This window comes from Procambarus clarkii, chromosome 3 (genome assembly GCF_040958095.1).
Source record: "Procambarus clarkii isolate CNS0578487 chromosome 3, FALCON_Pclarkii_2.0, whole genome shotgun sequence".
In the NCBI taxonomy this organism is placed as follows: Eukaryota; Metazoa; Arthropoda; class Malacostraca; order Decapoda; family Cambaridae; genus Procambarus; species Procambarus clarkii.
The window spans coordinates 58,698,605-58,724,006 of NC_091152.1; the positions used below are offsets into that span (position 1 = coordinate 58,698,605).

Sequence of the window (25,402 nt, forward strand, 5' to 3'; positions counted from 1 at the left end):
TACCTAAAGTATACTTGCTGATTGATCAGTACACTACCTAAAGTATACTTGCTGATTGATCAGTACACTACCTAAAGTATACTTGCTGATTGATCTGTACACTACCTAAAGTATACTTGCTGATTGATCAGTACACTACCTAAAGTATACTTGCTGATTGATCAGTACACTACCTAAAGTATACTTGCTGATTGATCAGTACACTACCTAAAGTATACTTGCTGATTGATCAGTAAACTACCTAAAGTATACTTACTGATTGATCAGTACACTACCTAAAGTATACTTACTGATTGATCAGTACACTACCTAAAGTATACTTGCTGATTGATCAGTACACTACCTAAAGTATACTTGCTGATTGATCAGTACACTACCTAAAGTATACTTGCTGATTGATCAGTACACTACCTAAATCATACTTACTGATTGATCAGTGCACTACCTAAAGTATACTTGCTAATTGATCAGTACACTACCTAAAGTATACTTGCTGATTGATCAGTAAACTACCTAAAGTATACTTGCTTATTGATCAGTAAACTACCTAAAGTATACTTGCTGATTGATCAGTAAACTACCTAAAGTATACTTGCTGATTGATCAGTACACTACCTAAAGTATACTTGCTGATTGATCAGTACACTACCTAAAGTATACTTGCTGATTGATCAGTACACTACCTAAAGTATACTTGCGGATTGATCAGTACACTACCTAAAGTATACTTGCTGATTGATCAGTACACTACCTAAAGTATACTTGCTGATTGATCAGTACACTACCTAAAGTATACTTGCTGATTGATCAGTACACTACCTAAAGTATACTTGCTGATTGATCAGTACACTACCTAAAGTATACCTACTGATTGATCAGTACACTACCTAAAGTATACTTGCTGATTGATCAGTACACTACCTAAAGTATACTTACTGATTGATCAGTACACTACCTAAAGAATACTTGCTGATTGATCAGTACACTACATAAAGTATACTTGCTGATTGATCAGTACACTACCTAAAGAATACTTGCTGATTGATCAGTACACTACCTAAAGAATACTTGCTGATTGATCAGTACACTACCTAAAGTATACTTACTGATTGATCAGTACACTACCTAAAGAATACTTGCTGATTGATCAGTACACTACCTACCTTGACCTTGAGGTTACCTTGAGGTGCTTCCGGGGCTTAGCGTCCCCGCGGCCCGGTCGTCGACCAGGCCTCCTGGTTGCTGCACTGATCAACCAGGCTGTTGGACGCGGCTGCTCGCAGCCTGACGTATGAGTCACAGCCTGGTTGATCAGGTATCCTTTGGAGGTGCTTATCCAGTTCTCTCTTGAACACTGTGAGGGGTCGGCCAGTTATGCCCCTTATGTGTAGTGGAAGCGTGTTGAACAGTCTCGGGCCTCTGATGTTGATAGAGTTCTCTCTCTCAGAGTACCTGTTGCACCTCTGTTTTTCAACGGGGGTATTCTGCATATCCTGCCATGTCTTCTGGTCTCATGTGATGTTATTACTGTGTGCAGGTTTGGGACCAGCCCTTCTAATATTTTCCACGTGTAAATTATTATGTACCTCTCCCGGCTGCGCTCAAGGGAGTACAGTTTTAGGCTCTTTAGTCGGTCCCAATAGTTTAGATGTTTTACTGAGTGGATTCTAGCAGTAAAGGATCTCTGCACGCTCTCCAGGTCAGCAATTTCTCCAGCTTTGAAAGGTGCTGTCATTGTGCAGCAGTACTCCACTCTAGAGAGCACAAGCGTTTTGAAAAGTATCATCATAGGTATAGCATCTCTAGTGTGAAAAGTTCTTGTTATCCAACCTGTCATTTTTCTTGCAGTTGTGACGGCTACTTTATTGTTTTTTTTTTGTTTTTGTTTTTTTTTGAGATATATACAAGAGTTGTTACATTCTTGTACAGCCACTAGTACGCGTAGCGTTTCGGGCAAGTCCTTAATTCTATGGTCCCTGGAATACGATCCCCTGCCGCGAAGAAACGTTTTTTCATCCAAGTACACATTTTACTGTTGCGTTAAACAGAGGCTACAGTTAAGGAATTGCGCCCAGTAAATCCTCCCCGGCCAGGATACGAACCCATGACATAGCGCTCGCGGAACGCCAGCGCTATGTGTTCTTTAAAGGTAAGGTCTTCCGACATGAGTACACCCAGATCCTTTACATTGCCTTTTCGTTCTATGTTATGATTTGCCTGAGTTTTGTACGTGGTTTCCGTTTTTATATTTTCATTTTTTCCATAGCGCATGAGCTGGAACTTGTCTTCGTTAAACACCATATTATTTTCTGTAGCCCATAGAAAGACCTGATCTACATCTGACTGGAGGTTCGCCGTGTCCTCTATGTTGCCTACTCTCATGAAAATCCTAGTGTCATCTGCAAAGGATGATACAGTGCTATAGGTTGTGTTCTTGTCATGTCCGATATGAGGATGAGAAAAAGTACTGGAGCAAGCACAGTACCCTGGGGGACTGAGCTCTTCACGGTTGATGGACCGGATTTTATTTTGTTGACTATTACACATTGGGTTCTGTTGGTCAGGAAATTGTAGATCCATCTGCCTATTTTTCCAGTAATTCCTTTTGAACGCATTTTATGTGTAATAACACCATGGTCACATTTATCAAAAGCTTTTGCGAAATCTGTGTAAATTACATCAGCGTTTTGTTTGTCTTCCATAGCATCTAATGCCATATCATAGTGGTCCAGCAACTGCGACAGGCAAGAGCGCCCTGTTCTGAAACCATGTTGTCCGGGGTTATGGAGATGCTGTGATTCCATGTATTTTGTGATCTTACTTCTTAGCACTCTCTCAAAAATTTTTATGATGTGCGATGTTAGTGCTATCGGTCTGTAATTTTTTGCCTCTGCCTTATTTCCTCCTTTATGAAGTGGTGCTATCTCTGCTGTTTTTAGTATATCAGGAATAACGCCAGTATCTAGGCTTTGTCTCCACAGAGTGTGGAGGGCCTGCGATAGTGGTTTTTTACAGTTCTTTATGAATATGGAGTTCCAAGAATCCGGGCCTGGTGCAGAGTGCATAGGCATACTGTTTATGGCTTCTTCAAAATCCAGTGGGGATAGGGTGACGTCAGATATATGATTTGATGTTGGTATCATATCCATGAAAAATTCATTTGGGTTATCAATCTTATATATACCTATCAACCTAAAGTATGCTTACTGATTGCTCAGTAAACTACCTAAAGTATACATGCTGATTGATCACTAAACAATTGTGGTGGCATTAATAGCTCTCCAGAGCCTTTGCCTGGTGTTGGTATTACGGCCAAACAAAATATTGAGATTTTCTACGTCAAGCACAAGTCCTCTCTGACCAGCCAGCAAATATACTCAATGACATGGCTTTATAGGCTTAAAGTCCAACACAAAACATGTAAAATGATATCCAATTAAGTATATTGTTAAATATAATTAACCAACAAATTAGTAAAACTTAAGGTTAATTATCATGTCACAAGCTCCAGTTTCGGTGAAGGTAACAGACGCTAGTGTTCACTCCTAGTTACACCTCGCTAGACTAGCCAACAGACGCTAGTGTTCACTCCTAGTTACACCACACTAGACCAGCCAACAGACGCGAGTGTTCACTCCTAGTTACACCACATTAGACCAGCCAACAGTCGCTAGTGTTCACTCCTAGTTACACCACACTAGACCAGCCAACAGACGCTAGTGTTCACTCCTAGTTACACCACACTAGACCAGCCAACAGACACTAGTGTTCTCTCCTAGTTACACCACACTAGACCAGCCAACAGACGCTAGTGTTCACTCCTAGTTACACCACACTAGACCAGCCAACAGACGGTAGTGTTCCCCTCCTAGTTACACCACACTAGACCAGCCAACAGACGTATTCGTTTGCCTTGTTCGGGTTGAATGTAGACACAGTAGTCGCTTCTGTATATTTATTGACCGAGACAACAAGGTATATATCTGGCCAGCCGAGATCCACCTACTCTGAGTCTGTGAGGATAACTGAGCCTGCTCCAAGCATGGTTGATGCTCCTCTGTCTGGCATGACGTCAGAGGCCTACTCGCCTGTGATTGGTTATGTCGACGTCTTGTCGACGTCCCTTGTCGACAAGCTCTGGCTAGCTATATAGTTACAATGATACTGAAAGGACCTCGGTGGCATTCAATAATGGCTTACATGTGAAATTTGCATAATAAAACATTGAAAGAAGATCAGGTGTGCGTAATACTAACAACTCGGCATATGCACCAAAAAAAAAATTCCTCATAATAGGTGAAAATCATGGAAAAATGCTTTGATTAAACCAGAGTATTAAGAACATGTGGATGTCTACTGATCAGATATGAACAATACAACTCAAGGTATTGCCTAAACAAAATTATTAACATGTGTTAATGGCATGTGCTTGAAAACCAGACAAAATTAAACAATTATTACATTAATGGAACAGAGTTCTGACCTAACAACCACAAATGAATTTTAAGATTAGATAATGATTTGTTTTTTCTTTTTCCCTGAAATATACAATATATTTACAAGACCAATGTACAATATATTTAATGTACAATATATTTACAAGCTATATACAAGACCTGGATCAAGAAGACTAACATCTGCGTGATAGCAGTCAGGATTCACTGGCCACAATGTGGTTGCTAGAACAATAATAACTCTTATGACAAGCAATGTAAAAATACAAATGGTAGTAGACTTAACAATGGCATCTAATTTATAACAAAATAAAGTTGAGAAAAACTATACATTATATATAATGGTAATAATAAGACTCATGTGGTAGAAATACTGCAAATTATTATTTTTTTTTTCCAAAACAAACAGAATAACTGCAGAGTGCACTCAATTATAAATTCTGTGGATATCTACACCTAGCTCATCCAGAGCACTATACAACGCTGGCTCTGACTGAAGGTCCGGAACAGATGAAACTTCATGTGACAAACTATCATCTTGAGAGATATCCTCGTTAACATCTAGCCAATGGACATGTGGTGAGTGCACGGTTGAAACGAGAGGTTTAGATCTAAGATTATAGTTGCTAGTATGGGGTTGCTGAACATCAAGTGGTCTGTCAACCACAGAAGGTGGTGTCTGAGTAGGAGTATCTGTCTGGGTAAGTTCATTGTCATCTTCCTCATCAGTCTCGTCAACAGTCATTTTAGCTAACTTCATGTGGTCTAAATGTTCATTTATATACTCTCCTGTTACTAAGTTCTTTAGTCTGTACTTATTACCTTTGATAAGCTCAGTTACCTTATATGGACCCAAAAATTTCTTAGTTAACTTATACATAGGACCAGACCTGTGTTGGTTAAGTATCATTACTACAGATCCAATAGTTATTTTACTGGGTTTAGCTCTTGCATTCCTTGCTAGAGAGAACTCGGCTGTAGCTTTGGACAGTTGTTCACGTATTTTCTTGAATACTAATTGCATCTGTCTACGCTTCACTTGAACAAAATCATCTACGTTATATAAGGGAGTAGGAGGTACATTAATCAATTCATTAGGGAGGATCTTATCTGTACCATAAAGAATAGCGTGAGGTGTGTCACCTGTAGAAACATTAATTGAAGAATTTATAGCACACTGAATTAAGGGTATAAAATCATCCCAATTGTTGTTATCAAAATTCAACGTGACTCTCAAGGCATCTAACACTTTCCTGTTAGTACGTTCGGCTAGTCCATTACTTGCTGGATGATAAGGCATGATGCTACATTTCTTGATGTTATATAAATCACACAAGCTAGTTAAAATACTATTACTGAATTCTGGACCATTATCTGAAAGGATTACTTTAGGCATACTATATCTACAAATTATTTGGTCATGGAATGCACTGGCTATAGTTTCTGCTGTTTTGTTCGGGATAGGAACTAGTTCGCAAAACCGTGAAAAATTATTGACCATTACAAGCAAATGTTTGTTCCCTTTCTCTGTTTCCGCAAAATTTGTCAATAAATCCATCGATATTCGTTCCCAAGGAGCTTTAGTTGCTGGGTACACCTGAATTGGATTAGGTCCTGAAACATGTTCCTTGTGCTGTAAGCAAGTTAAACATCTGTCAACATAATGAGCAATCTCCTTAGCCATTTTTGGCCAAAAATACTTCAATCGACCTTGTTGGAGTGTACGATCCTTTCCTGGATGTGCACTTGCAGGAGCATCATGGATAATTTTTAACACAGTTGGTACCAAGACAGCTGGAACAACTAACTGACAACATTTCCTCGGGGCTGTCCTTAGCTTTACTAGTCTACACAGTAAATTATCCAACATAACTAATTCTTTCAATGGTACTGGCGGTTTATGAATCGGCGAGTGTCTGGTTTATGAATCGGGCGAGTGTCTTGCTTAGTCAAAAATTTTATGACGGGTGCCCATATGGGGTCGTGTCTCTGTTCCATTTCTACTACTGTAGCATCTAATGCTGAGTAATTTAACTGAATTGCAGCTACGTGTCGAGAAAACGCATCGGCTACAACATTTTGCTTCCCTGGAATATATCCAAATGTGGGATTGAATTCTTGAATTGTGAGCAAATATCTAGCAAACTTTCCAACTGGATTCTTATTTTTGAACAAGGGAATTAATGGTTGGTGATCTGTAAGAACATGAACTGGGTAATTATAAATTGTATCCCTGAAGTGTTTAAGTGCCCAGACAACTGCCAAGGCTTCTCGTTCTGTTGCACTATAATTTTTCTCTTCTTTAGACAATGTACGGCTAGCATAAGCTATTGCGTGATCTCTGTGACCTTCTGTTTGAAGTAATGCAGCACCTAAACCTATGTCACTAGCATCTGTAACCAACGTGAAAGGTTTAGAAAAATCTGGGTACCTAAGGACAGGTGACGAAATCAAGGCTGCTTTGAGTTTTTTGAATGACTGATCCTGGGCCTCTCCCCAAACAAAGGGTTCATCTTTTCTTTGCAACTTGTAAAGCGGAGCGGCTATAATAGAGAATCCAGCAATAAATGAACGATAAAATCCTACAAGACTTGTGAACTGTCTTACGGCTTCTGCAGTACGAGGTGTTGGAAAATCACGGGCAGCAGTAATTTTTTATTCATTCAATGTGATACCTGAAGGTGTAACTGTATGACCTAGGAAATTAATCTTCTGCTTTAAAAATGAACATTTTGCAAGCTTTATTTTTAAATTAGCTTCAGCGAGCTTTGCAAGTACTTTCTCAAGGTTCTGGAAATGAGTCTGAACATCTTGCGACATGATTATGAGATCATCAAGGTAAACTAGAAGAGTACTTCCTATCAATCTACGAAATAGATTTGTCATGAGCCGTGAAAAGGTTATTGGACTACTCCGCAAACCAAATGGCATTCTTTTGAAATGAAAATGACCGTTGGGAGTACTAAAGGCTGTCAATTGTTTACTTTCCTCATCAAGGGGGATTTGCCAGAATCCCTGCAACAAATCTAACGTTGAGAATACTTTGTTTCTACCAATACTTTGCAACAAATCATTTAGGACTAGAAGTGGGAAACGATCAGGTATTGTTACTCTGTTAAGCTTGCGATAATCGATTACAGGTCTCCAAGTCCCATCTCGCTTTGGTACAAGAGTCAATGGGGCGTTCCATGGCGAATTACTCGATTCAATTACATCACTCTGTAACATTTCCTCTACAAGTCTATCGGCTTCTGCTCTCTAAGAATGGGGAAGATGGTAAGCTGGTACATAAATAGGCGTAGTTCCTTGTTCAAGAGGAATTTTATGTGTAATAAGAGGAGTGAGACCTAACATTTCTCCTGGTAGAGCAACAACAGCTCTATTCCTGTTCAAAATTTCCAAAAGCTGAGCCACAGAGTCAGGAAAATCAGTAGGACTGAGGTGTTGTGCTTGCACCTCTGGCTGAGATCCCTGTTCTCCTGGTGTGAGTGTACAAACAGTATGATCCATAGAGACATCATCCACAACTCGCACCGGTAACGAGTAATGGGCAAAATCTACAACATGGGTACCCGACTGGAGATGGATGTCGGCATTACTAGTGTTTGCAATAAATAATGTAACAGTACCATCCTGCACTGTGTGCCAGGAGGGTTCAACAAACGTACCAATCACTTTGCATGTTTCACTTTTCGCAATCACATCCGACAACTCAGACACTCCCTGAACCATAACTCTTATTCTGGTGAGAGAATGAGGGTGTAGCACAGTGTCAGTAGCCGTGGAACTACTGACTTCAGAGATGGAAGCTACTCGGCGAGCGAGACAACGAGAATCCATTAGGGCGTCCCCTTCCAGAAAGTCCCAATACTCATTCTCCTTAACAACTGCACAACTACTATGCTTCAATCGAGTGCCTGTTTTCTCGGGTATGCTACCACGACAAGGATCTGACAGACCTACGCTAGCAAGGCGGGTGTCAACAAAATTAACGTAATCTGATTGAAGGTTGAACTCATGGCCCTGTCGATACATGCCACACAAGGGTATGACGTGGTCTTTGATACTTATGTTCCAACGATGGGGAAACAATGCAAAATTTTCATCAATCATGCTGTACAGACCTAGGAGAATGTCTCCAGGAAAATGAATAAAGTCAACAACTAAACATGTTATAGACAATGTGACATCATTGAACTTGAGTGGGAGGTCAATTTCACCCTGAACTTTTACTTTATTTCCTGAAATACCACTTAGAAAAGGTATGTGTGACTGTTTTAAAGTAGTAGAGTGCTTACTTTCAATGTCTCTAAGAGCTGAGGGCTTGACAATATTAATTTTTGCACCTGAGTCAAGAAAAACTTTTAAAACTCTACCATGTACAATGGCTGAGACAAGGGGACCATCACTTGAGACTGGACAAGTTACTACTTTTGACTTACGTTGTCTGGGATATCTGCATCTTGTTTGGGTCAAATTTACTGTGGATCCGTCAACATCTACAACTGGTCTAGAGTCAGTGTCCTCTGTCAAGTGTCCAAATCTATTTTGGGTAGCTACTGAATACACAGGGAGGGCACTAGGATTGGCTAGCTTTAATTGGTTAGCGGATGGCCTTGGGGGTTTCCCGACGACATGGAGTGAACATTCTGAACTCCAGCATTCTGTGGCCGAGTATTATAATTTGAAGTTGCATTATAACTGGGCTGGGAGTTGTAATTACGAGAGTTCTGATAATGTCTTGCAAGCTGTGCGCCTCGCCAAGACTGACCGTGGGAGTTACGAGGTGGAGATGTCCTTTGCCTAGCTCTACAATCCGCAGTGTGGTGACCAACTTGTTTATGGTACGTGTAATATGGGAGCCTAGAGTGATTAGATTGTCGAGGGGACCGAGAGAATTGTCTAGGAGGTGATGATCTAGGGGCGGACCAACAGTCCCCTGCGAGGTGGTTACTCTTACCACAATACCAACATGAGGGAGTGGATGGTTGTGGACAATGGCATTTCGGCAATTTATGAGGCGGTGAATTTGACTGGGGGCTACGAGCATGGGCACGCTTCTGCGACCAAGAGTTTTGAGAGTTTGTGAGAGGATGCTGAGAGCTTGATACTACATTTACAGTATCAGAGGGTGGCAACAGTTGAGCACTTCGGGGAGCTAGTTTATCGGCGGCATTGTTAATGGCCTCAAATACTTCCCCAATTTCATGTTTAACACCAAAATTTTGTTGCTCAATGATTGGTTTAGTATGCTATGGGGCAAAATGCATTAAAGTCCCAAATGCTATCATCTTGGCCATAGTGGATTATTGTCTTTATCTAACCAAGTCAAATTATTCATAGCAGAAACTAAGGCATACAGATACTGATCGAGACAGCTAGTAAACGCATTAAACGATTCACCAGGCTGCATGGTGGCATTGGCAATTTTCTTGACTAACCTATACGGGTCAAGGTCTCCTTTGTTAACAAAGCGACGGCGAAAGAAATCCTTAAATTCGGGCCAAGACTGGAGGCTAACAATGGCTTTCTCATCAACAACAAAACGTGCATCACCTTTGGTTGTGTCCTCAGCTGACCGTGCAATTGCTAAGTATTCGGCATCAGTAGGCTTAGAAAAACGTGCAACTGTTTTCGCTTCAACCTTACTAAACCATGACTCTAATAAGCGGGATTCACCAGCAAAAAGAGGAATAGCCATTTCCTGAGCTGATCTCTGGCCATTGAGACGAGCAACTGTTCCCGTTGATTCTGAAGGGGTTTCAACAGTGGTAGGCATTGTCACAGCCGTGGAAGCAATATTTGAACACAGATTATAATTAAGTGCACCTGGCATCAGAAATAGTATACACAAAAATAAACACACAAAAAATATATCAACTTGGCTAAAGTAAGAAAAATGGCACAAATAAAACTATTAAATTGGTCTAGGCAACAAATAATTAAGAACAGGCAAAATTGTGAATTAAATTAGCACAAATAATTAAGAACTAGCAAAATTGTGAATTAAAGTAGCAATCTGGTATGAATATGGCTGGGATTAGAAGCATGCAAATTAATTAAACCCAGTCTAAGCACAGCAATTTAGAATATAAAAACTGGAAAGTGCAATTGCAAATTTTTTTTTTTGTTTTTTTGTTTTTGATTAAAATTTCATTAAAAAGATTCAACACAACAAGTGGCAATGCAAGAAATATGGATGTAACACATAAACTGGACACAGGAATGTATATAACTGCTATGGTAAAAGTTTAAAATAAAATGCTTAAAGGATAAATTTCAAAGTTAGGTCTGGAGAAATAAAAAAAAAATTCATGTTCTATTGTCTATGGAAATCTCAAAACAAATTTCTATTATGCAAAATAAACTCCTAGAAACAATTATTTCTTACTTCTCTCACCTTTGAATTCACTAATGGCACTAGTAACAATTAATGAATAATGGAATCAATGCAGGAAATATTGAAATGACTCAGAGAAACTGTGGAAATGGAATACTGAACCAGCTCCAATATTTAACAAGTTAAATGGTTAATTCACAGGATATTTTGGATATATTTACGTTAAACCTCATTAAACCATAACACACGATATTCTCATTGACCACAAGCTTAATTTCCAGGGACACATTCTAAACATATTAAAAAAAGTTTCAAAAACTGTGGGCATTCTTTCTAAGATCAGATATTATGTACCACGCCCTGCCCTGGTGACTCTCTATTACTCCCTTATCTATCCATATCTCAACTATGGTATTTGTGCTTGGGGCTCTACTACCCAAAATCACTTACGTCCTCTAATTACTCAACACAAAGCTGCTATTAGGACAATATCCAATTCTGGCCCCAGACATCACTCGGTACCCCTACTTAAATCTCTGAATATGTTAGACATTAAGTCACTGCACATTCTCTCATGTGTATTATACATATATAAAACGCTAAACTATAATGCCAATCCTGATCTCAAAAGCTTCATAGAAGGTTGTATCAGAACCCATGAGCATCACACCAGAAATAAATACAGTTTTGATATTCCTAGAGTACGACTTAATCAAACTAGAAATGCTCTACAAATCAAGGGGCCCAGAATGTGGAATGACCTTCCCAACCATGTTAAAGACTGTACCTCTCTCAACCAGTTTAAGTTAAAAGCGAAGCTATACCTAATAAATTCCCTGTAACCTACCTTACCCTTCTATTGTCAACCAATGTCTGTTTTTTTCTTTAAAGAGCGCTGTTTGTCGACATAATTGTATTTGTGCTGCTTTTTCATCTATGTTTTCATTTCTTGTTTTCATTCTACTCATTATGCTCAATTAGTATTAAGCTTGTCATTTAAGTTTATCATGCCTGAAACGCTTTGCGTAATAGTGGCTTTAGGCATTGTATGTACTAGCTCTACCTATAAGTCAAACAATCCTTGTAAATATTTATTGTATGTATGTACCTTACCTAAATAAAATTGTATTGTATTGTATTGTATTGTATTGAAAAACGGTGACGAGACGTGTGAAGAAGCACATGTGAGGGCTTGTTTACAAACTGGTGCGATGGCAACGCTCCTGGCGGCGGTGGCGCGATGCTCGGGGGGACCCCACATTCTGTTGATGTTGGTAGTGCGAAGATAAATTCGGAGACGACGATATCGCGACGATGGCGGTGGAGAACACAATTTGCTAGGAGAAGGTCACACAAAACGATGTAGCACGGGCTGGTGGCGATGGTGAGAGGTGGCGAGGTGTCGATGTGGCAACGTGGCGAGGCGTCGATGTGGCAACGAGGCGAAGTGTGTGTATGGTGGCGACACTTAGTCAAACAATTGCAGTCCACCAAATTTTCTCAAAGAACAATACAGCACATACGATGATCAGGTGATGCTTGCGACGATGACTGACCACGATTTCAGTAGCTAGAACACTCACAAAGCTTAGATACTATCAGCATGGGCGGCGGTGGTGGTGGTGGGTGCAGGTTCCCACGTGGTGGCGCGAGATTCAAAAATGGCTGGCGTGGAAGCTTCCTTCCTCCTCACTGATGAATTAACGTTCAAACAGGAAATTATTGACCCTTACTGCTGAGACGTTGGCCTGGAGTAGTGGTTGATGGCAGGACCCCGGTCTGGCACAATATTTGATGCGTGGGTGGCAGGATGGCGGCTTATGGAGGCGGTTGATGGCGGTGGCGGCTGTACTGTGAAACACAAGGCGATGCTGGGTACTTGAAGTTTTCGTTTCCAGAAAAAAAATTCTGGGTCCCACTGCTGCTACCAGTATTCATTTGCCTTGTTCGGGTTGAATGTAGACACAGTAGTCGCTTCTGTATATTTATTGACCGAGACAACAAGGTATATATCTGGCCAGCCGAGGTCCACCTACTCTGAGTCTGTGAGGATAACTGAGCCTGCTCCAAGCATGGCTGATGCTCCTCTGTCTGGCATGACGTCAGAGGCCTACTTGCCTGTGATTGGTTATGTCTCAATGGGCATACAAATTGAGTATAACAGACACTAGTGTTCACTCCTAGTTACACCACACTAGACTAGCCAACAGGTGCTAGTGTTCACTCCTAGTTACACCACACTAGACTAGCCAACAGACACTAGTGTTCACTCCTAGTTACACCACACTAGACTAGCCAACAGACGCTAGTGTTCCCCTCCTAGTTACACCACACTAGACCAGCCAACAGACGCTAGTGTTCACTCCTAGTTACATCACACTAGACCAGCCAACAGACGCTAGTGTTCACTCCTAGTTACACCACACTAGACCAGCCAACAGACGCTAGTGTTCCCCTCCTAGTTACACCACACGTATAGATCAGCCAACAGGCGATAGTGTTCACTCCTAGTTACACCTCGCTTGACCAGCCAACAGACGCTAGTGTTCACTCCTAGTTACACCACACTAGACCAGCCAACAGGAGCTAGTGTTCACTTCTATTTACACCACACTAGACCAGCCAACAGGAGCTAGTGTTCACTCCTAGTTACACCACACTAGACCAGCCAACAGACGCTAGTGTTCACTCCTAGTTACACTACACTAGACCAGCCAACAGACACTAGTGTTCACTCCTAGTTACACCACACTAGACCAGCCAACTGACGCAAGTGTTCACTCCTAGTTACACCACACTAGACCAGCCAACAGACGCTAGTGTTCACTCCTAGTTACACCACACTAGACCAGCCAACAGACGCTAGTGTTCACTCCTAGTTACACCTCACTGGACTATTAAAACAAATTTTTTACTCGCATTTAAATTCTTTCGATAAGGCTTCAAAATGTAAATTTTCCGTCAGATGTAAAACCTATTTTTTTTAGGAAAGAATCTTTATCATATATATATATATATATATATATATATATATATATATATATATATATATATATATATATATATATATATATATATATATATATATATATGCGAACAAGCCTGAATGGTCCCCAGGACAATATGCAACTGAAAACTCACACCCCAGAAGTGACTCGAACCCATACTCCCAGAAGCAACGCAACTGGTATGTACAAGACGCCTTAATCCACTTGACCATCACGACCGGACATAATGAGGTGATAGCCGAGGCTATTTGAACCACCCCACCGCCGGCACTCGGAATGCTATATGTAAAATGCTATGCCCAAGATTACTATCCGAGTGCCGGCGGTGGGGTGGTTCAAATAGCCTCGGCTATCACCTCATTATGTCCGGTCGTGATGGTCAAGTGGATTAAGGCGTCTTGTACATACCAGTTGCGTTGCTTCTGGGAGTATGGGTTCGAGTCACTTCTGGGGTGTGAGTTTTCAGTTATATATATATATATATATATATATATATATATATATATATATATATATATATATATATATATATATATATATATATATATCTTCTAGGAAACTTCCTTCATCAACAGCCTTTTGGAAAAAAAATCCTTTTATTTCTTCTTAATGTTCTCATTTAGTTACAATCATATATATAAATAAATAATCTTGTATAACAGTGTATAATAATTATAATTAAAAAGGTGGAGGTAGCAGAAGCAAATACTGATACGGCTTTTAAAGTGAAATTAAAAAAAATATATGAATGTTTCTCTCTGAATAATCATTTCTCTGAGGCTATGGAGAACCTGCAGAGTCTTGTAACACCCACTGAGGCTGTGTTGCAGGTGTTGTGTCACAGGTGTTGCTACAAGTGTTGTGTTCCTGCAGGTGACGTGGATGAGACGACGAAACCTGCACATCATCACGGCGGGACTCCTCACATACTCTCCTGACGACCGCTACAGAGTAAGTCACTCTTCATGCACTCTTACTTGGCTTAAAATAAATTCTTTAGCCAGAGAAAAATCTCCTGTGAGGTCTTTATGTAATTATTTGTTTATTGATATATATATGTCTATATCTATAAAATACCTGTATATTTGTTTGTTAGTTTCTTAGTTTGTCTAATTGTTCCTAGTATTCTCTGTTGCCAAATTTGGCGGGTCGGGAGTGGCATCAATAAAAAGCGTGTCAAGTGATTCTGTGCCACAGTGACCCCCCCACCCCCCCACCCCCCCCACACAAAAACACGACATTCTGACACGACTCTGAATTGTTATTATTGTTATTATTATTATTATTATTGAAACAATCAACTGGTGCTCTTAGGTGCCTGGAACCCGCGACCAGCGTACTGCCAGCTGCAACCTCTGCAAGAGTCACAGCAGAGCTGCAATTGATTTTCTCATTGATATATATCACATTTAGTGTAATTTCTTCGGTGTTATTATCTTTATTTTAAATTTTATTATTATTTGTATTATTATTATTATTATTATTATTATTATTATTATTATTGTCATATTATAAAACATTATGCACTAATTATTCCAAATCAAAAATAAATCTAATAATAATAAGACCGACATATACTGACATGTGATACATGCTGACACACATGCCAACTCATCATACTTGCTAACACATGATAAATAACATGGGATTTAAACTGTCACACATGACACACGACACATACTGACACACGTGAGACATACCCGCATTTGGGTAGACCCCCGGGCAGTACCAGACTCTTAAGATGGTAGAAGGCAACTGTTGGCTGGCTGTTGAAAGTTGGTTGAGAAGGGGTGAGAAAAACACCATATATATATATATATATATATATATATATATATATACATATATATATATATATATATATATATATATATATATATATATATATATATATATATATATATATATATATATATATATATGATTTGATTTACCTCCAACAGTGAAGCGTAATGTACGAAAGATTGAGAAAATTCGTGTTAGAATTATTAATCTTACTTTTTCGGTCATATTTAATAATATATGTCTACAGGAAAGACTGCTACCAAAATATACTAAAATATATATATATATATATATATATATATATATATATATATATATATATATATATATATATATATATATATATATATATATATATATATATATATATATGTCGTACCTAGTAGCCAGAACGCACTTCTCTGCCAACTATGCAAGGCCCGATTTGCCTAATAAGCCAAGTTTTCATGAATTAATTATTTTTCGACTACCTAACCTACCTAACCTAACCTAACCTAACTTTTTCGGCTACCTAACCTAACCTATAAAGATAACCTATAAAGATAGGTTAGGTTAGGTTAGGTAGGGTTGGTTAGGTTCGGTCATATATCTACATTAATTTTAACTCCAATTAAAAAAAATTGACCTCATACGTAATGAAATGGGTAGCTTTATCATTTAATAAGAAAAAAAATTAGAGAAAATATATTAATTCAGGAAAAGTTGGCTTATTAGGCAAATCGGGCCTTGCATAGTAGGCTGAGAAGTGCGTTCTGGCTACTAGGTACGACATATATATATATATATATATATATATATATAAAATAAAAGTTTGTGAGGGTACCACCTCTGGTGCCAATGTGGGGACCCATAGCCTCGGAGAAGAAAATAAAAAGTATTCAGAGGAGACCTTGTGGCTTCTCACTGAACACTAATATTATCTTCTCCTACCACCCCCATTCTTTTGTATGTACACATATATATTTACTTTATTTGAACTTTGTTACAAAAAAGGAGTTACATATGGGTTACAAAGATGGTTATCATAGGTTGTCGAGTTCCTCCAGCTCCTCAGATGGCGGGCAGGAACCCTGGATGCAGTGCGCATTTCCCCTCTGTATCGCCACACTGAGGCGCTGGAAAAGAAAGCTTGCAGCTCTTGGGTCCCTTGTTGTTTCAATGAGCCTAGAACCCATATATATATATATATATATATATATATATATATATATATATATATATATATATATATATATATATATATATATATATATATATATATATATATATATATATTGGTGTATACTGGCAGCAGGTTTTCTTTCAAACATGTTTCATTGAATATGACCGCATATTCTGTATTTATTATTTTCTGGTTTAGGGCTTCTATCCCTCTAACTATTTTCTTAGCATCAGGGCTTTATTGAAATAGGAGTTCTCCAAAACTCATTTTCGTACTTTTAAGGTGAAGAAAAGAAGTGATTTACTATAGAGTGTATTACACTTATTTGTATAATTTGCACGACGTTTCGAACCTCCATGGTTCATTCTCAAGTGAACAGATCTTACAATACTAGTTGATTTTATACCCGCATTAGGTCAGGTGATAATACAATGAAGGTGAAAACATGGGGGGATACATAAGGGATAAACATAGGGGCTGCAGAAGGCTTATTGGCCCATACGAGGCATCTCCTATCTAAACACAAAGATTAATCCAGTGTAATTGGCCTGTTATGTTGGACATTGTCTTCTGTGTTGGCATCGATATGTTCTTGTCTTGTCCTTACTCTCATGGTGGGTAGAGTAAATAGTTCCGTGATTTGGGTGTTCATGGTAGGTCGCTCTATTCTTATGTGAATTGCCTCAAGAATTTGTAATCTTCTTGAATCTTGGGTTTTGTCTATTATGCAAGTATTCTTGTTCAACATTTCTCTTGTTAGAGTAATGTCATGGGCTTGTCTCATGTGATTCCTAGGGGCACCAGATTGAAGATGGCATGTCAAACGCCTCGTCAGCTTGGTCGACGTCATACCTATGTACTTACATTGAAGGTTACATCCTTCGTGGGGGCAAGTGTACATGTATACAACGCTTGACTGCTGTAGAGGGTTCTCCGTCGGCTTCGGGCTGTTTTTGATAAGGAGTTCGGAAGTCTTCTTGGTTTTGTAGAATATTATCAGGTTTATGTTTTGGTTAGGAGTAGTGCTTTTTACTCCTTTACGGATTATTTCATTATTCTTTCCTCTTTTATATGTTCACTGTGCATGGTTGATTTGTAATATAATTTTATTGGGGGTGTTGTGGTTTCTGTTCAAGGTTCTGAATTATACCAACGGTCCAAGTGTCTTCTTATAGCAGCGTTTATTTCCGCGTTGCTATATCCGTTGTTCACCAATACCTGAGTTACTCTTTCAAACTCTCTACTCACGTTGCTCCATTCAGAGCAGTGAGTAAGCGCTCGACGAATATAAGCATTGAGAACACTGGCTTTGTATCTTTGGGGGCACTCACTTCTACCGTTCAGGCATAATCCTATGTTGGTGGGCTTGGTATATACGTTGGTGCTTAAAGAGGTTCCTGTTTTTGTTATTAGTACATCCAAGAATGGCAGACTGTTATTTTCACTATTTTCATGTGTAAATCGGAGTACTGACTCTCTCTCTAGGTGTCTTTTTAGGTCAATTAGTTCATCTGAGTCTTTTACTATTACGAATATGTCATCTACATAACGGCAGTATACAGTTGGTTTTTGTCTGCTAAATATGCTAAATGCTAATAACAAAAACAGGAACCTCTTTAAGCACCAACGTATATACCAAGCCCACCAACATAGGATTATGCCTGAACGGTAGAAGTGAGTGCCCCCAAAGATACAAAGCCAGTGTTCTCAATGCTTATATTCGTCGAGCGCTTACTCACTGCTCTGAATGGAGCAACGTGAGTAGAGAGTTTGAAAGAGTAACTCAGGTATTGGTGAACAACGGATATAGCAACGCGGAAATAAACGCTGCTATAAGAAGACACTTGGACCGTTGGTATAATTCAGAACCTTGAACAGAAACCACAACACCCCCAATAAAATTATATTACAAATCAACCATGCACAGTGAACATATAAAAGAGGAAAGAATAATGAAATAATCCGTAAAGGAGTAAAAAGCACTACTCCTAACCAAAACATAAACCTGATAATATTCTACAAAACCAAGAAGACTTCCGAACTCCTTATCAAAAACAGCCCGAAGCCGACGGAGAACCCTCTACAGCAGTCAAGCGTTGTATACATGTACACTTGCCCCCACGAAGGATGTAACCTTCAATGTAAGTACATAGGTATGACGTCGACCAAGCTGACGAGGCGTTTGACATGCCATCTTCAATCTGGTGCCCCTAGGAATCACATGAGACAAGCCCATGACATTACTCTAACAAGAGAAATGTTGAACAAGAATACTTGCATAATAGACAAAACCCAAGATTCAAGAAGATTACAAATTCTTGAGGCAATTCACATAAGAATAGAGCGACCTACCATGAACACCCAAATCACGGAACTATTTACTCTACCCACCATGAGAGTAAGGACAAGACAAGAACATATCGATGCCAACACAGAAGACAATGTCCAACATAACAGGCCAATTACACTGGATTAATCTTTGTGTTTAGATAGGAGATGCCTCGTATGGGCCAATAAGCCTTCTGCAGCCCCTATGTTTATCCCTTATGTATCCCCCCATGTTTTCACCTTCATTGTATTATCACCTGACCTAATGCGGGTATAAAATCAACTAGTATTGTAAGATCTGTTCACTTGAGAATGAACCATGGAGGTTCGAAACGTCGTGCAAATTATACAAATAAGTGTAATACACTCTATAGTAAATCACTTCTTTTCTTCACCTTAAAAGTACGAAAATGAGTTTTGGAGAACTCCTATTTCAATTAAGCCCTGATGCTAAGAAAATAGTTAGAGGGATAGAAGCCCTAAACCAGAAAATAATAAATAAAGAATATGCGGTCATATTCAATGAAACATATATATATATATATATATATATATATATATATATATATATATATATATATATGTCGTACCTAGTAGCCAGAACGCACTTTTTGACCTACTATGCATGGCCCGATTTGCCTAATAAGCCAAATTTTCCTGAATTAATATATTTTCTCTAATTTTTTTCTTATGAAATGAAAAAGCTACCCATTTCATTATGTATGAGGTCAATTTTTTTTTATTGGAGGTAAAATTAACGTAGATATATGACCGAACCTAACCAACCCTACCTAACCTGACCTAACCTATCTTTATAGGTTAGGTTAGGTTAGGTAGCCAAAAAAGTTAGGTTAGGTTAGTTTAGGTTAGGTAGTCGAAAAACAATTAATTCATGAAAACTTGGCTTATTAGGCAAATTGAGTCTTGCATAGTAGGCTGAGAAGTGCGTTCTGGCTACTAGGAACGACATATATATATATATATATATATATATATATATATATATATATATATATATATATATATATATTTATATATATATATATATATATATATATATATATATATATATATATATATATATATATATATATATAATGTCGTACCTAGTAGCCAGAACGCAGTTCTCAGCCTACTATGCAAGGCCCAATTTGCCTAATAAGCCAAGTTTTCTTGAATTAATTGTTTTTCGACTACCTAACCTACCTAACCTAACCTAACCTAACTTTTTTGGCTACCTAACCTAACCTAACCTATGAAGATAGGTTAGGTTAGGTTAGGTAGGGTTGGTTAGGTTCGGTCATATATCTACGTTAATTTTAACTCCAATAAAAAAAAATTGAGAAAATATATTAATTCAGGAAAACTTGGCTTATTAGGCAAATCAGGCCTTGAATAGTAGGCTGAGAAGTGCGTTCTGGCTACTAGGTACGACATATATATATATATATATATATATATATATATATATATATATACATATATATATATATATATATATATATATATATATATGACAATGTCAGACCACGGAGGAAAAATGAAACAGGAATTTCCTTAAGTACTTTCGTATAAACGTGGATGAATGTAGAAAATAGAGAACTATTAGCTGAATATCAAATAAATGGATTAAACTATTTCACACAGATAGATATATTAGACGAGGAGGGGAAGTAGCCATATATGTTAGGGACAATTTGAAATGTAGTCTCAAAAGGGAATCAAAACTGAGCCACACACAGAAACTATTTGGATAGAATTAAACGAAAAAGCAAATAATATTATAATAGGAGTTATATATAGGCCACCAAATTTAGACAGAATGGAAGCAAAGCATCTATGGGATGAAATATCTAGAGCATCTAGATCTAACAGTATTTATGTCATGGGTGACTTTAATTTGATTTTCTAGAATTAATTGACGATTGCTTTCTTTCGCAACACATTAAGGAACCAACGCGGGAAAATAATATTTTAGATTTAGTGTTAACTAACAGGGAAACACAATTTAATTACATCGAAATAGGGAGTGAGCTAGGGAACAGTGATCACAAAGTAATCAGATTTAGCATAGAATGGAATAGACCTGTAGGAGAAAATTCTGTTAAAGTGCCAGATTTTCGAAAAGCTGATTTTAATAGCCTAAGAAATTTTTTGGGTCAAATAGATTGGAAAGTCTTGGGTATGGGGTGTGGGCCTGTCTTGGAGCGAGACATGAACCCAGCGATAGGTGACGTAAAAGGGGATTTCGATGTGGATTTAATATATAACTTATTTAAGAATATTCTAAACAAAGCACAGGAACGTAGTATACCATACAAATTGAATAGATCGAATACTAATGACCCAAAGTGGATAACAAATATTTTACAGAACCTTATAGGTAAAAAGAGAGCTTGATACAAAAGGATTAAGAATGGGGAAGTCAGTTTAGAACAGGAATTCATACAACTGGTTAGAAATGTTAAAAAAAGAGATTAGGAAATCAAAAAGAAACTATGAAGTTCGCATAGCAGAGCAAGCAAAGTCAAATCCTAAAGGTTTTTTTTTCAGTTATATCGAACCAAGACTAGGGAAAGGATAGGTCCATTAAAATCTGAGACAGGTCATATAACGGATAATGACAAGGAGATGAGTAGTATTTTTAACAAATATTTTATATCTGTATTTACTAAAGAAGAACTTAACAATATGCCTTCAGCCGAACAAGTCTATATATATATATATATATATATATATATATATATATATATATATATATATATATATATATATATATATATATATATATATATATATATGTCGTACCTAGTAGCCAGAACTCACTTCTCAGCCTACTATTCAAGGCCCGATTTGCCTAATAAGCCAAGTTTTCCTGAATTAATATATTTACTATAATTTTTTTCTTATGAAATGATAAAGCAACCCTTTTCTCTATGTATGAGGTCAATTTTTTTTTATTGGAGTTAAAATTAACGTAGATATATGACCGAACCTAACCAACCCTACCTAACCTAACCTAACCTATATTTATAGGTAAGGTTAGGTTAGGTAGCCAAAAAAAGCTAGGTTAGGTTAGGTTAGGTAGGTTAGGTAGACGAAAAAACATTAATTCATGAAAACTTGGCTTATTAGGCAAATCGGGCCTTGAATAGTAGGCTGAGAAGTGCGTTCTGGCTATTAGGTACGACATATATATATATATGTATATATATATATATATATATATATATATATATATATATATATATATATATATATATATATATATATATATATATATATATATATGTCGTACCTAATAGCCAGAACGCACTTCTCAGCCCGATTTGCTGGCCCGATTTCAAGGCCCGATTTGCCTAATAAGCCAAGTTTTCATGAATTAATGTTTTTTCGTCTACCTAACCTACCTAACCTAACCTAACCTAGCTTTTTTTGGCTACCTAACCTAACCTTACCTATAAATATAGGTTAGGTTAGGTTAGGTAGGGTTGGTTAGGTTCGGTCATATATCTACGTTAATTTTAACTCCAATAAAAAAAAAATGACCTCATACATAGAGAAAAGGGTTGCTTTATCATTTCATAAGAAAAAAAATATAGTAAATATATTAATTCAGGAAAACTTGGCTTATTAGGCAAATCGGGCCTTGAATAGTAGGTTGAGAAGTGAGTTCTGGCTACTAGGTACGACATATATATATATATATATATATATATATATATATATATATATATATATATATATATATATATATATATATATATGTCGTACCTAGTAGCCAGAACGCACTTTTTGGACTACTATGCAAGGCCCAATTTGCCTAATAAGCCAAGTTTTCCTGAATTAATATATTTCCTCATATTTTTTTCTTATGAAATGATAAAGCTACCGATTTCATTATGTATGAGGTCAATTTTTTCTATTGGAGTTAAAATTAATGTAGATATATGACCGAACCTAACCAACCCAACCTAACCTAACCTAACCTATCTTTATAGGTTAGGTTACGTTAGGTAGCCGAAAAAGTTAGGTTAGGTTAGGTAGGTTAGGCAGTCAAAAACAATTAATTCATGAAAACTTGGCTTATTTGGCAAATCGGGCCTTGCATAGTAGGCTGAGAAGTACGTTCTGGCTACTAGGTACGACATATATATATATATATATATATATATATATATATATATATATATATATATATATATATATATATATATATATATATATATATATCAAAAGTGTAACTGAATTATCCCGTAGATTGAGAACAAACTTACTAATAATGGGAGAGTTCAACCATGGGGCAAGTTGACTGGGAATCAGTCACTCCAAGAGAGGAAGAAGAGACATGGAGAGCAAACTTAGTAGAGGGTGTAGAAAGAAACCTCCTGACGCAACATTTTAAGCAGAAACACAGACAAGAGGGGAGACTATATTGGTACCTGGGAGTTAGACAGCTGCTACGGGCTACTTCCTGGGGGTGGAAGTCTGGTCGTGGACCGGGCCGCGGGGACACTAAAGACCCGAAATCATCTCAAGATAACCTCAAGAGATCGCTTCCAGCAGACTTAAAAATTATGGGTCTTGAAGGAAAAAATAACCAGACTAATCCTCATCTGCTTCGTAATATTCCACAGATGAATATAGTTGCAACCTTGGCATCTGACAGCTTCACATACTTCACAGATATACTGATAAATTTAACCAAGCTTGAAATACTGATAACTTTGACCAAGCTTGAAATACTGATAACTTTGACCAAGCTTGAAATACTGATAACTTTGACCAAGCTTGAAATACTGATAACTTTGACCAAGCTTGAAATACTGATAACTTTGACCAAGCTTGAAATACTGATAACTTTGACCAAGCTTGAAATACTGATAACTTTGACCAAGCTTGAAATACTGATAACTTTGACCAAGCTTGAAATACTGATAACTTTGACCAAGCTTGAAATACTGATAACTTTGACCAAGCTTGAAATACTGATAACTTTGACCAAGCTTGAAATACTCATAATTTTGACCAAGCTTGAAATACTGATAACTTTGACCAAGCTTGAAATACTGATAACTTTGACCAAGCTTGAAATACTGATAACTTTGACCAAGCTTGAAATACTGATAACTTTGGCCAAGCTTGAAATACTCATAATTTTGACCAAGCTTGAAAATAGTAATAACTTTGACCAAGCTTGAAATACTGATAACTTTGACCAAGCTTGAAATACTGATAACTTTGACCAAGCTTGAAATACTGATAACTTTGACCAAGCTTGAAATACTGATAACTTTGACTAAGCTTGAAATACTGATAACTTTGACCAAGCTTGAAATACTGATAACTTTGACCAAGCTTGAAATACTGATAACTTTGACCAAGCTTGAAATACTGATAACTTTGACCAAGCTTGAAATACTGATAACTTTGACAAAGCTTGAAATACTGATAACTTTGACCAAGCTTGAAATACTGATAACTTTGACCAAGCTTGAAATAGTGATAACTTTGACCAAGCTTGAAATAATGATAACTTTGACCAAGCTTGAAATAGTGATAACTTTCACCAAGGTTGAAACACTGATAACTTTGTTTGATCAGAGTGAGGCCGTGGGGGGGGGGGGGGGGGGGGGACCCGAACCAGCGTTCTGATGGATCCCAGACACCTGCCTTAACCGACTCAGCCATGATGGTACAGAAGCCAACCAACCCAGAACTATATTAACTTCACTGGGAGGTAATGGAGCTCTACAACCAGGATATTAATCCCTGGATGGGTATCCTGTTTGGGACCTATGTTCAACCTATACCCCTGACCATTCCCTATGCCAGTTTGAGTGAGGCAGCTCTCAACCCTCTGGCCACCAGTTTTACAGATAGACAGACATTCACAAAGTATAGATTAATACTTTGATGAACTAATTAGATATACGTTGTACATATTAAATAAATATTACCCATTTGATGAAGATGGTCATCAAATATGTGGAGCTGCACCAACCATCCCTAAACGCTCATAATTAGAAAGGAAACCTTAATACTAATAATTGCTACAATATTAATTGTCAGTTTAATTATAAAAGACTTCCCTCCCCATTCGCTTCCGACACTAATAATTATACAATACAATACAACACAATACAATTTTATTTAGGTAAGGTACATACATACAATAAATATTTACAAGGATTGTTTAACTTATAGGTATAGCTAGTACATACAATGCCTAAAGCCACTATTACGCAAAGCGTTTCGGGCATGATAAACTTAAATGACAAGCTTAATACTAATTGAGCATAATGAGTAGAATGAAAACAAGAAA

General features: G+C 37.7%; 1 protein-coding gene across 1 annotated transcript in view; it reads left to right on the forward strand.

Annotated features, from left to right (window-relative positions):
* LOC138369053 (zwei Ig domain protein zig-8-like) overlaps positions 1–25,402 on the forward strand; it is a 351,385-nt gene that overhangs the window by 273,512 nt on the left and 52,471 nt on the right. Inside the window, exon 3 of the mRNA XM_069331996.1 lies at positions 14,676–14,753. Coding sequence (XP_069188097.1) covers positions 14,676–14,753 — 78 coding nt within the window. The remainder of the gene's footprint in view (positions 1–14,675; positions 14,754–25,402) is intronic.